Source organism: Andrena cerasifolii, chromosome 3 (assembly GCF_050908995.1).
Source record: "Andrena cerasifolii isolate SP2316 chromosome 3, iyAndCera1_principal, whole genome shotgun sequence".
Lineage (NCBI taxonomy): Eukaryota > Metazoa > Arthropoda > Insecta > Hymenoptera > Andrenidae > Andrena > Andrena cerasifolii.
The window spans coordinates 12,655,461-12,669,766 of record NC_135120.1 but is presented as its reverse complement, the minus strand read 5'-3'; the positions used below and the strand labels follow the sequence as shown (position 1 = coordinate 12,669,766).

At 45.3% G+C, this 14,306-nt stretch overlaps 1 protein-coding gene across 5 annotated transcripts in view; it reads right to left on the bottom strand.

The window, feature by feature from the left end:
- Positions 1-8,223: 8,223 nt before the first annotated feature.
- LOC143367554 (uncharacterized) overlaps positions 8,224-14,306 on the bottom strand; it is a 62,577-nt gene continuing 56,494 nt past the window's right edge. For all 5 annotated transcript variants that reach the window (XM_076809517.1, XM_076809516.1, XM_076809518.1 and 2 more), the window contains one exon: positions 8,224-14,153. In XM_076809517.1, coding sequence (XP_076665632.1) covers positions 12,230-14,153 — 1,924 coding nt within the window. In that variant the 3' untranslated portion in view covers positions 8,224-12,229. The remainder of the gene's footprint in view (positions 14,154-14,306) is intronic.

The following is a 14,306-nucleotide window of genomic DNA, read 5'->3' as shown; positions in this document are numbered from 1 at the left end:
TGAACGTTCGCGAAGCTTGATCGAGTCGGATGAATCGGAGGGAAGGAAACGGTTTTCGACACCCCCCTCGCAATTCACTGTTACTTACGTTGCAAGCAACTCGCACTTTTCGATAGACATACGAAATTTATGCACTGTTCTGGATCCCATTGATGAGGTTTTACCATCCCCCACGTTCAAAACGATGAGGTCTTAGTTTCTTTTCATAAAGAATAAGAGTTTGCATTAATTTTAAATTAGGTAAAAATCACTTGTATTGAAATTTTCTGGCGACAACTGTGTGCAGCACTCTTATTCTTTATGTGAAGAAACTAAAACCTCATTGAGACCCCATTGATGAGGTTTTACCATCCCCCAAGCCCCAAAAGATGAGGTCTTAGTTTCTTTTCATAAAGAATAAGAATTTGCATTAACTTTAATTTAGGTCTAGTCCGAAACTACACATTTTGTGAACATGCTCGAATTTGATTTGAATCGATTGGAACCTCCGTGTTTGAGTTACTTTTTTAAAAAGCCTCTTTAATGATCCATCTGTATATTTCTGACAAAACCAACATGTTTTTTTAAAGCTGATGTTAATAAATTTCATGCCAAAGAACAAGACTCAGTTTCAATTTGTTTCTTTGTAATTAATTGGAACAGAAATGCTTCATTTTAGACAGGAACGACTGCCTAGTACCCTTAAATCAGTGGGGTCACCCAAGCGATGGCTTCCACCAAAAAAGCTCCCAGAGCGTAGAAATCGAACTCCTTGCGCGGTTTGCCTTCAAACTAAACACTCTGCCGCGCTTCGAAGCTACCCTAAAAACATCGCCGTGAAAAGACTCGAAAGCAGTGCATTCAGAAGATGCAAATCCCCGGGCGTGAAAACACGCCGACGCCACTCGCGGTGCCAGCAGAACCGCGACTGCCAATAACGCGTAAACACAAATTCTTCCGTAAGCTAACAAGCATCCGAGACACGGCCTCCGCCAAAGCGGGGCTCGAGGAGCCGTCTAATTAATCGCCAGAGAGGATGCGCGTAGAAAAACGGACGACACCGCGTCGGACGTGAAAAATATGAGCGCGGAATCCCGCGCGGGGACAGGTTGCTCTTGTTGTCAGTCAGCTCGCGCCGTATTCCGGTTTTCCCTCGATTAAACCTACCCACGACAGAGAGACGGAGGAGGCGGCGGAGGGAGGAGAATGATGATTTCCGGTGGCGTCTGTTTCTTGTCCCGCGACCAACAGGAGGCTGAAATAGCGGCCAGATAGAGGGAGCCCGATAGCGTATTCCGACGGCATTGTACCGATACCAGTTTCTCTACGTGCAAGCCTCCGTCCGCCGATCGCCACGACAGACGAGGACGGCGGACGGTGGAGAGGGAAAAAAAAAAGGAAAGAAAAAGAAGAGGAGGAAAGGGGGAAGCGATCCTTTTTGCCTGGCATCGGCCAGGTTCATTCATGAACCCGTTCCCCGATCGCGAAACCGCGATGAACGAACGAGGGCCCCCGGATGCCGACGAACGGCCGGGAATGCGGCTCTAAAGGGTTAATTGCACGAATTACGTGAATTGCGCGAGCGCGAGCGGCGACATGGTGCATCTTAATCGAGGAGAATTTATCGGGGGCACCGCGAGTGTCACGGCTGGAGGCCGTCGAACGATGCCGAGGGCTTGCGCCAGGTCCGGTACGCGTGGCTTCGTTTTCCATTCTGATTGATGGGGTTTCGGGTGAGCAGGTAGAATGAGGGATTTAAAGATCGAGAGTGACGGGCACGTCGGGCGTAATTGCTTTGCAGCACTTCCTAATCCTCCCTCCTGTTTAAATTCCCTCGGGAGAAGTACACAGATATTTTAAAAGTCTAGCGTGAATTTAACTGTAAAACTATGTCGAGCCTCTATCCTCTTCATCCACCTATCTTTGCTACTGATTACCTCAAATAGTGCTTAACAAGAGGGGCAAAACGATTTTCTGAAATTTTACCATAAAGATTAATAATCCACAGGAATAAAAAAAATTGTAATTCGCAGCGAATGAAAAATTGTCATCTAGTACCGGCCGCTCTAAGTTTTTGTACTATATCTTGGGCTATAGTTGGTAGAAATCGAATTTCAGAACAGTAATTTGTGGTACAAATTGTGCTTAATAAAAGGGGATGAATCGTTTTTTATTAAATTTGATCATAAGGATTAATAATTCGCTGGAATAAAACAGTTGTAATTCGCAGCGAACGAAAAATAGGCGTCCAGTATCGGTCAACTACTTAGTTAGTAAATTGTAAGGTCTAAATATTTAATAATGTTAGTAAAAATGTTTGTGAATGTTTAAGAATGTTTAAAAACTATAATTACAGAAAAGAATAAACAAAAAATTAGCCGATACTGTACGATAAGCACGTGGACAAAGTTTTAGGTTTGACGCGAAATATACAAAGCAAATTGGAAAAACTAGGACATGTATGTACAGCTCTTAGTCTAAAAATAACGTACGTAATGTGACAAAATTATTGAATTACCTGAGAAATAAGAAATCAGTTATGAAAAATAACTTTTGGCGTCTAGAACACCAGCGTAAACGATAAATGCTCAGAATACCTTGCTGCGGACTCTAGTATTTAGTTATTTCTCCATCGATAGTGCAGTTAACTAACATTAGAAGCGAGATCTGGCGTTGGCCGGTACTGTATGACTCTCCCCTACGCAGGAATGCGCAGGGAAATTATGACAAGTCGAAACATGAAAGTTACTCGTGTCAGAATGCATCGAAAAGTCAGTTATCGTTCCGCAATCCGACACTCCGCTTTCGAGACAGAGGTACATACTCCTAGCTTAGGAGCTCGACTTCCGCCGCGCGCTATTTAAATGTCAGTAACAGTTGCGCTGGGACGCGGGGAACACCAGCAAATACACGTTCACGTTTATCATACCATTCGCATGAAGTGTTCCAATGCATTACGAGAGCCTGTAACGCGTATTTTCACTTGCTCTGACAACGTCTGGCACACCGAAGCTGAATGTGCCTTTTACTTTCCCGACATTAAACGCATTTGTTATCCACTTACGTAACAAGTGCTACCATTGTCAATGAACCCAATAAAGTCCTCGCTATCAACCGTGGTAAAAGAACCGTTGCTATTTTATGTAATTTCATACTTAGGTCTTTGAGTGCTGACAATTGAACGCTCGACGTACGCCGCGTGCGGAATTCGTCTAATTGCATCTCTTGACCATAGTCGTTGAACGCCTATGAGCGTTCCCCGCACACACTGCATGCACTGAGAGAACACATATAAACACCCGGGTTAAAAAACACTCGCGGACGTATCCGTAAATTGCAACGTTTGCACGCGATGAAAATGATATGGTTCTACTTGAAGAATTTAATGCACACTAAAGCACAGCGTGATAATAGTTCGTTTAATTTGTTTCCAGTTACGTAACCAGTAAAGTTTCAATGTTAAGTTCGATTATGGATTCGACGTAGCAGCGACGAGCCATAGGAAAGGCTTTTCGAAATTAGGTCTTCACGCGGTCACGGCAGACATAATACTGGCGGGTACGAAGCTACGTTCGACCTTAGTCATATCAGTGGTCGTTTCGATATTCAGAATACATAGAACAAATAGGGCGGTAGGTAAGAAGTGGGGAGAGTTGATGGGTGTTTAGAGATCAGGTATAAAGTTTCGGTTACCTGTGAACTGATATTACAAAACTGGTATAGGCTTCATTTTGTTACTGATCACGATGGTTTCTTTAATTTTTCGCAACTTTTCCTTAATTTCTAACAGACGAATTAATGCAAATGGGTAAATCAAGAAGACATGTATCTTACTATTTCAAAGGAACATCGAAATGATTTTAAAATTTATTTCGAGGATACCTACAGAAATTTCTGTATACCTCACCGAATCCTACAGCCATTCTTATTGTTCCCTCGTGCAGCTCATTACTCCGTTCCGAAAGCAATCACCAAACAGAGGCTTCTACAAGCATCTTCCACGATACATAAATAATTAACCACCCGATAAGAAACGATCATGCTCGATCTTCCAGGAAGCCAGTAATCGAAGAAACAGAAATTTCCATCGTTTATGGAACGCCCTGATAAATCGAGGCTGCAGAAGCTCGAGCACGCTTTAATAAGCGGTCTGGTATCGAACGAGCCGCTTAAAAGGAAGTACGCATTTCGCGATCAGGCCGAAGATAATTCCGCGATGTTTTCCCGCGATGGATTCCTGCACAGCCGTGGCGAGCGCGTAAATGGAAGCCGTTCGACGAAATACGGTTAATTAATTACCGGGGCAGCGACGTTTCGTTGAACCCTCGCTGGTAAGACAGGACAATGAAAGCGTTAAGCCACACCAGCGTTACTATTTCGCCAATGCCAAATTAAGACCAGGCCACCTTGTACGGCGTCGTCGTGCCATCCGCGGTCGAGCTTCGATTTAATTAAATGCGTGCAGGTAGTTGTTTAAAACAGTGGCTCCGCCCACGCCTCCTGACGAATGTTTCAAACTCGTCGAATATATTATCGCGGACGTTTTGTTGGTTGTTGGAAATTAATTTATTCGCGAGGTGCACCGATGTGGTTGAAATTCGTTGGGTGCTCGTTCTCTGTGGTAGACGTTGTGGAAGGTGTGTGGAAACTCTGGCATGAATGTGGGAGAATCGAGGGGCAATTTAATGGAAATTGTTTAAAATGTTTTGAGGTGGAGTTACGCTAATGGAAGGGCGATGTAAAGGGGGATGAATTTGAGGAGGATGACAGAAATGTGGGATAATGTAGATGAGTGCAGGCAGAATAAATGGAAGTATTAAATAATAAAATGAGTATCCCACAAGATGGATACTCATATAACAGTGTTTCCCAACCTTTTTTGAGTAGCCAGCCCCTTTTATAATATTCAAGTAACATGCAACCCCCCATGTAAGGTAAGGTAAATTTAATAAGGTAAAGATAACACATTAACAATAGATAGGGGAGAGCAGGGTAGAATGGAACGCCTAACTTTCGAGGGTGATAACATAAAATCAGAAGGAAAAAAAGACACAAGGCTTCACTAGGAGTCTTAAGTGGACCTTAGACTATAAGAAAATCAAAGACTTTGTTAAGAAAAATATTTGTTAACAAAGAAAAATGGAACACCTATTTGAAGATCGTGTAAAAATACAAAATCTTAAATAATTTTATTTAAAATGCACTAAAAAGTAAAAAATAATTTTTTCCCCTGTTTAATCTAAGACTCTCGTATTTTTTAAGTCGGCGCCTCATCATTTGATTGATCGGTGCCTCATTATTGAGAGTCGTAGATTAAATAAGGGAAAAAATTATTTTTTACTTTTTAGTGCATTTTTATTATTTTGAAGTCTGTTTTAATTTGTTTTTAAATTTTTTTTATTTTTAACTTTTTAGTTTTATATATATATTAACACAATATGCTGAGGAGATATGCGCGTACTTATATAAAATCGTAATAATTAGATAAAAATAGTCTTTATTATTAACCAGAACTGGCAATCTAGGCTGATGGAGTCTAGGATGGGAACACCGGGGCATCGGTCTCTTTCGAATAAGAAAAAGATCATCAAAATCGATCCATATGCTGATGAGTTATGCGGGTACAAACATAAAAAAATAATAAAAAATACACACGAGTCGAATCTATAAACTCCTCTTTTTTGAAGTCGGTTAAAAAGCAGCAGCTCCGAGAAGCTCCTTTGTCCAAACGCGTGCGGGTCGCCGATTCCCTTATACGGCAGAAAGATAAGGAGTTCGCGCGGCCAGTAAATCGGCGATTTAAGGTGCGTCCGCCTCCGTTGAGACGCGAAGAAGTTAGCGAGCCGTTGAATCGCGTCGAGCGTGAAGCGTGAAGCGAACGGGCGAGCAGGATCGGATAGAAAGGGCCTGCCGTGGCTGGCTCGGCCGAAGGAAGACAGGTTCGCGGTTCTACGGACAGGTTCGTTCGCGAAAAACTTCAATTTGTCTCGCGCGCTCCGTGTCCCGCCGGGGTATCTTGGCTGGATAATGCGCGTGGAAACAAGAGTCCCGCGGATTCTTTATCGCGCCGGGCAGCGCGCCGTACTTGGTGCTTATTTTTACACGGGCGTAAATTGTCTGACCGGGTAAGGGATGACGTGTGTTAAGAACGACGACGTGCATCGGATTTATGATGTCCTTCGTTATCGCTGGGGACATCGAATCGAACGGTTATGAGGGGCACTCGCGGTGCCTGCGTATCGTGCTGTATAGGGTGGTGTTGAGTTTCTCGAGGGACTTTCGATCGGATTGTGGCAAAATTGGTAGATATGCGCCATTGATCCTAATTTCTGAAACTAAACTAATGTTGATGGAATTGGAGTAATACTTATGATGTGGATCGTGGGAAATTAGCGGGGGTTTCATTCATCGCTTTGCTGGTTTAAAAATCCTTAAAAAAATAAACTAAATCGATTTTGAAATTTTTGGCTGAATCTTTCTATCTGAAATCGATCACATTTGGAACTGAAGGTGTTCAGCGATTTTAATTAAATTGGAATATGATGTAGTCTAGGTGGAATTAGGCGGGGTTTAAGTCATCATTTTGCTGGCCTCGAGTTTGCTTAAAAAATACACACCGTCGAGGGTCGCAATTTTTGCTTAATAACATCGCTGTGGTTCCATATCAGGTTAAAAAATTTCGCGTCGAAGCTGCCGGTGGTTGATTATGAAATTTCTGTGCCGTGCACCGTCTAACGAAAGACGTTCCTTCCCAGGCCCCTCGTGGTGGCCAAAATTCCTCTTTTTTCGTCGGGCTCCTCGGCGAGGCCGTATTAGGAAACCTGCAGTCATTGTGCGCGCCACACTGAACGACGACGACAACGACGACGTCGAGAAGAAAGACGACGACACATACTCGCTTGGAAAAGTCACGCTTAGCTCTTTGGACAATCACTTGAATACGCTCGCGCCCCTCCTACAAGGGGAGGCAATCGAATTTGAAAATAGACGCGACGTTGATGGCAACGATGACACGTGCTTGCTCGGAAAAATCAGGTGGCACCTTTGCACTGAATTAATATTGACTGATTGTTACTATTAAAATTTTCTGAAATCGATTTCTCACTCACGTTGAAAAGTAACTTAGGAAAAGATTAGGCAAAGTGGAGACTCAAATTCTGCCTGCATCAAAGAGAAGATAACACTCGAAAAGGAAATATTACTTAATATATATACTTAAAGAAGAACACCACTAATAATTAGTATAAATTGTTAGTATTATAATTAACCAAAGCTCAAAGAATAATGAAAACACTACAAAGGATCTAACGTGACAGCAAGGATCCACTGTTTCCACGCTAAGAATTCCTCCGGCTAGATTTCAGATTTCTTAATAAATTCACAGTGAATTCACGGTCAGTTGGAGCGAAATTCGTGACAAACAACATGGAGGTTCTCTTTCGGTGGATACTCGCAGAAGGATGCTTTTGTCGCGAGGCCCCGAGGATCGTCGCTTCAAAGCCACGTCCACCGCATCGAACGGCGATAAAAAGTCTTCAAGGTGAGCCGGAGAGACGTATGAATGGGCGTATGCATGAATGGCTGGCTGTACTCACCGAAGCAGAGACCAATCGGTCGTGGAGTGCGTGCACACGCATCCCTATCCCTTTTCTGCGTGCATGCATGCGTGTGCTGGTGCACGCGTCTACCTGTCCAGCCAACTTGCGTCGTGGGTCGTGGGCCCGATGCACTGGGACCCTCGGCCCTACCGGTGCATCAATGAAACCCTTCAGAGTAGATCCAATTAAGTTCCTTCCAGGAACGTTCTCCGCAACCCTAATGGGGTATGGAGTGATCTAGAAAAGAGAGCGAAGAATTTGGGGACATATGGTACCCCACAAAATGGAAACCAAATTGTAAAAAATCGGGATTGATTAAATAGCTTTCTCTATTTTTTTTTCAGTGATACCTACATGTCCATATATTTGTCTCTATTCTAATTTAAGTTCTTCGATCTTCTTCACAGATGAATCTCGTATACCCACGTTACGTGCTGTAACTTATAAATAACATTCTCCATTGCAATATTTTGTAATGTAGGATAGACTTGGTTGCAATTTAATTTCCAAATTAATTTTCTCCTTTCAATTCAGAGAGTTCAATGTCATTTCACCTGCAGTTTGCATTTAAAAAAAATTGTCAATCGAGAACGGGAAAGTGTCTCCCATCAATAACATTTGAATAAACGGGCAGGCATTCGAAATGTATCAGTAACAATTACGTTTTATTATTACAGACTATAAGAATCTATCAATTTACAATCGGCAATACGTACAAAATGGTTTCACGTTGCACAGGATAATAACGATACGGATATAGGACGGTTCCTGTTCCACCTCACCCCTCGTTTCTCCAATAACCATCGCCCGAGCGTTCTCCAGCCTCCGAGCGCGAACGGAGGTTCCGCAACGCGACGAAACCGCGGCCCGGCATGTTGGTAGCGAGAAATCAACGGGTATGTGTCCTGCCGAAGGACGAGCGCCGCGAGCACCTCAGGTACGATCGTTTCAGTCGCGCTTACAACGTCGCGCGAACCACCCCGCGCTGAAACTCCCTGCTCCCCCCGTCAACACCCCGACACTTGCACCGAAAGGACACTCTCTCCGCGATCCTTTAGTGATTATTCGCACACACGACCCCCCTCCGTCGCGGCTTGATTCGACGCGAAACGCCGACCGCCATATACGTACATAAATAGACCGTTGCATGTTGTAATAATAATAAAAAAAAGAGAGAAAAACCACGGCTTTTGATTTAACAAAGAGTATAAATAAGACTAGATTTCGTTAGGCGTTATTAAATAATCCGACGTGTAGCTTACGATTAAGAAGTAAAATAAAATATCGATAACCGACGGGCATCGCTCGTTTCCTCCATCCACCATTTTGTTTGTTCTCCACTGTGCCGAGTCCCATTCTCTTTGCCCCACGCCTGTTCCTCCACTGTCCTCCGCGTTTCGAGGCGCGAGCCCCGCGAAATGCATTGCAAAATCGGCCGGAGGAAGTCCCCCTCGGCTGGCTCTAGCCGATGGAAACCTGAATTTATCGCCACACGACCCCTGCCCACCCCCCGCCGCCCCTCTCTCAAACACAGGATTATCGTTGCATCCGCTTCTAATCGGTGAGCACGAAACCACTCTTTGGTTAACACGTTCTTTCAGCGCTATGTACATTCCAGTCTCCCATCTTTGGCACGGAGCTACGATCGAATTTACATTATTATTAAAACAAGCCGCGACGACGTTATCGTCGCGGCTATCGCCACCTGTTCTCTCTCTCTCCTCCTCACTTTCACCCATCCCTCCTATCCCGCTCTCATTCTCCGGTTTCTAATTACAGATTTCAATTACACCGTTACAAGAATCGAGTTTCCCATCGATGAATTGATTGAGACACTGTTGCAGGACACGACCTACTTGCTGATTTGCAGATGATCGTATGAGTTTTGGTGTGCTTGGATGTTCATATTTTCTGGAAAGCATCGGAAGTACTCTCCGAGTATCTTCGATTATTTGCTTGGAGCTAATAAGTGAAAGTTTCTCGACAGTATTATTATTATTATTATTATTATTACTATTATTATTATTATTGTAGGAATAGGTTTCGTAATTCCTGTGTTCGAGAGTCTCGGAAAAAAGGACCTCGGACGATGGGACTCACTCGAACCCACGATATTGCGGGTCCTCTGCGTAGTGGATAGCCGCCTAACCAGCTCCGCCAAACACTGACCCCGGGGTCTCTCATTTCCGACTCCCTCTTATGGGATTGCTAATGCCACGTTGTTAAGGGGTTATGCCTACCTGTGAGGTCTAAAAAAACATGTATATTCGGAATTTTTGGGGGGAAAAACTTGAAGGCTTTTTTAATTAAATCTGTATGTACACAACCGTTTGTTTAAAGAAGTCTTCAAGTTTAAAAAAAAATAAATATCCCCTTAATCCATTTGACAGCAGTAACGCCTGACCAACTTGAAGTAGCATTTTTTAAAAGCTTGCGCCACTCAAAGCGTTAAGATGACTGTGATAGTGCGAGCTCCACTTTACTGATATGGAACAGAAAATAATATTAGGTACTCCTAACTGTTTTGCTGAAGAGTAGTCAGTGTATCGCATAGCATTGTATTTTTATCGGGTTTTATAGTACTGTTTTTTTTTTTTGCGTGAAATGAATTATAGATTTCTGAATCTCATAACGAATAATTATCCAGAGATTTCGTAGTATATATTACGCACTTGTCGATTAGCAGCAAGTTATGGATTACCATCGCAGATCTGAATTAAACACTGCGATCATATTTAATTTCCTAGAACTCTGCTATGAAGTAGCACAGCAACAACTGAATCCCATCGAATTGTATTATTAATTTCTTATTAACATTCTATGTACTACTACGTTTTTCTCTAGAACGCAAACGACAGACACGCCCGCGCAGCGTGCTAATAAAGCCTGGTGACGATGAAATCCTTGTGCTATAGTTGATCAGTAATGAAATTAATTCACGTGTCAATTGGAACGTGACTGTACCGGGCTGCAAATATCGTTTCGATATCATCCAGTTGTAGCTGTAAACTATTTTCAAATCAGCAAGTGGGTGCAACTGCATGTTGATAGCACTTTCAAAATTTCAGATACTTTGTGCTGCAAAATATTGTCTTTAATTCGTCATATTCTTCAATAAAAATCTCCAAAGTACTAGATCGTGTATTCCTGCAGGAATAGCGTGGTGTACTTCAAACACGATTCAAGTAGACGTATTTTACACATTCCTCAAAGTCCTGGTACATATTTACGTACCTATATAACTATTTCACATCGATAGCCGATAAAAATTGAGCAATTGTCCTGCGTGTTTAACACATTCAACTTTGAAGCCTGCTCGTAAGAAACAACCAAAATTGCCATTCTAAATACCCCGCGATATCGAGTGAAATGTATAGGCCATAAATACGTCCAACCCTCGATGACACAACTCCCTTTAATTACCTACACTTTCTGCCAACTACAAATCACGGGAACCCGTAACGGTACGATAATATGGCAGTTAGACATCGCTGAATGCCATAAATGCGAGTGATGTTCGCAGCAGCTGTAACGTAGGTCCCTATCAAGCCTCAAGCTCATTCTACTTTTATTAAACAGCTCGAAACAGAGCAAAGAAATATCGCGACCCGAGTATCTCGAGTACGCGTTAAAAACTTGGTTATCAAAATACAATTATCCCAACGTTACCAATCATTCCAATCACCCACTTAATATCCATAAATTTCTGCATCGACGAACTCTGTACTCAAACTTTCACTTGATCCATACACACCCTCCATCATCTTCACGAAACATTATTTTAGGCATAAAAATATATATTTAAATCGATCTCTGTGTTCGCGAACAAAGAGTAAGGCCGCTCTCATCGATCAGTCTTCTCCAAACTGTTGAATCCTTTTTATTTGCAATTGATATTAGGAGTCAAGTTACGTTCAACATCAAGACGCCCTGAACGCAGTCGAACCGTCCTTCCCACTCCCCTAAATCGTTCGACTCAACGTACAGTAGGACTCCTCTATAGGTTCGTCTCGAACACTCCATAAAGGTTCGCGAGCTATCCCCGTCAGTTTTTGGGACCGACCTAAGCGACTGGCCCACCAGACCGCACGAAGTGAGCGCACAGAAAAGAAACACGATGGGTTAACAACTACTAATAAATGTAAAATTGAAATATATATACTTTCAGTTTTACTTTGCTTTCCTTTTAAATGCTTTTAGTAAATTGGTACGATCACGTCGCGGGACTATATTTGCATTATTTTTTAGCTGAATGTATGCAAAATCACTCATTTCTAAATTACTGTAGTTTAGAAAATTCTTTTAATTCTTCCAATTCTTTGCTGATGCATTATTCAACCACGAATTTGACACCTCGGTTCCAATTCCATAAACAGCCCGAAGACACTGATGCGCAGACAGTCGCGAACCTTTCTGAAACCTCTGAAAGAGTTCGCGGTTGGTCCATAATCGCGAAGCTATCAGGGAGTCCTACTGCGCTGCGGAATTTCTGAGATCAGACGAGCAGAACATCCCTTTAAATCACGAGCCGATCGTCGGCCCTCGCCAGTGCCCGCGAGCTTCCCGCGTCATCCGCGGTGGGGTCACGAAGCCGCCGAAAGTAGCGCCAAGTTGAAACCAACCGATCGCCTCGGGCAGCAACGGCCGACGTTTCACGTGAGTGGTAGGGCTCGATGCTCGTCAACGAACCCCGTCGACACGTCCACCATGTTCGGATGGGGAACAGGCGAGGGCAACACGCTTGTGTCACTTTCGACATCCCCTTCGGGCACCTCGCCGTCTGCGGCGCCAGTCAGTTCGCGCACATTGCCGGGAAGGTAGTCCTTCCAGCTTCTGAACAGATACCTGGTGAACTTCCGAAGCTGCCTGAACTTACAGTAGGTGGCTCCTTCTGCGGACTCGAGCTGCTGGGTCTGAATGAGGAAGCCCTTCTCCTTGAAGGTCTGTTCGAGCTTCTCCCTCTGCAGGGACTTGCGAGTTTTCCTCTTGCGGCGCCCTTCCTCCTGAGCGACAGCCCTTTGGCAGGGCACGGGCGGTATCCTCTCGCCAGCTGCGTTCAGGAACGCCCCTGTAGAGGAGCCGGACTGTCCAGCGGACTGCTGCAGAGCCTCACGCGGAAAGAACTCGTAGCCGCGCATGCTCTTGTCCCCAGTGCCGCTGTAATACCTGAAGTTGCCTCCGGAGTCCACTGACAAGCTCTTCTTCTCCTGGAGGGTAGGCTTCGCGCCCCCTGTGAACTTGAACTTGCATATGCTCACTTCTGTCGCGGGGTTGTTGTTGTTCTCCGTGGGCATCGGTGGTATGAAGATCGCTGAACGTTTCCTCTTGGTTGGCTGGCCCTGGCTCTGGCCCACCGGCGCATTCCTCTTGGGCCTGGGTGAGACTGGAGGAGGTGCAGCGATAGTTTGAGGGGACGGTGGGACCGGAGGTAATGCCAGAGGAGGGCTCTTCGTCTCCAGCATGGAGTAGATCGATTTTGGGACGATCTTCTGCTCCTTGGGGGCCTGGTCCGCGAGTCTCGGGTAACACTTGTCGTTCTGGGCCATTTTCTGGTAGTACAACAGCTGCGACTGCAGCGCCATCGGGTGTATGAACACGCCCGCGTTCGGCCAGTAGACGAACCCTGGGTTTCCACCCAACATGGGATCGATTATGTTGTTATTATGGTTCACGTTGCTGCCACCATGACCGAGGGGGTCCGCCGGACGGTAGCCTGCCTCGGGAAACGACGTGCCTATGCATTCGACATCCTCTCCGTCGCTGGAAGTCTCGCTCTTCACTTGGCCGGACTCGTAAACGTTGCCGTGCTTCCGCAGCAACCTTATCTTCAGCTGGTTCAGGTCTCTGATGCAGAGGTTCAGCGGCTCGTCCTGCTCCTTCGAGTTCTCCATCAGCCCGAAGCTCCGGCGTGACTCCTGCGTGAGCCTCTTCTCCAACAGGCTACTGATCCTGTTCTGGACGTCCGTCCTCTGAAACGGGATCTGAGGGGACACTCTCTCACGGCAGTCGAGCTTGTCCCTTGGCGACAGCCTCCTCTCCTCGTGGCCAGGTGTGCCGGGAAGTATGGTGCCGTAATTCTTGTAAATTAAGTGGCAAATGTCCGCCTTCTTCGGCTTCCGACCTCTTCGCGGCTTGCTGTTGTCCAGCGTGATCTCGCCCATGTACGGCAGATCTGAGTACTTCATCGGCGGCCTACTGGACGCTTGCGATTGCTGCTGATTGTGGTTGTGGTGAGTAGGGTTGTACGCATGGGAGGAGGTGGACGTGATCACGGACCTCCTGGAGCCCGACGGCTGGCCCGAGTTCATCGCCGGACACTGGGGGGACGGGACCTGGGGACAGAGCTCCTGCTGCATCGCGGCGATCCGCTGCAGCCAACCGTGCACGTCCGCGATGGGACTTGGCGTGGAGGTCGAGCTGGTCGGCGCTGGGCTTGGAATCGTCGGCTCCGCCATGTGCGTTGGCGACGAGTTCAGGGCTTCCTGGGCGAGGGACGCCTCGTAGTGATCCAGGTACTCCGGGGGCAGTGCTTGGTGGTGGAACTTGAGCTTCCATCGCGACTTCCTGCGGCCACGGCTGCAACAGACATTCACCATCTTGCTCGTTTTAACAGTACTCGTGGCTAACAGTTTCTGTCGTGAGTGTGGTAAGAGTTTGGGTGACAGGGCGCGAAACTTGCGTGGATATATTCTCCTTACAACTAGAAACTCTGACTATTTTTTTTAGGTA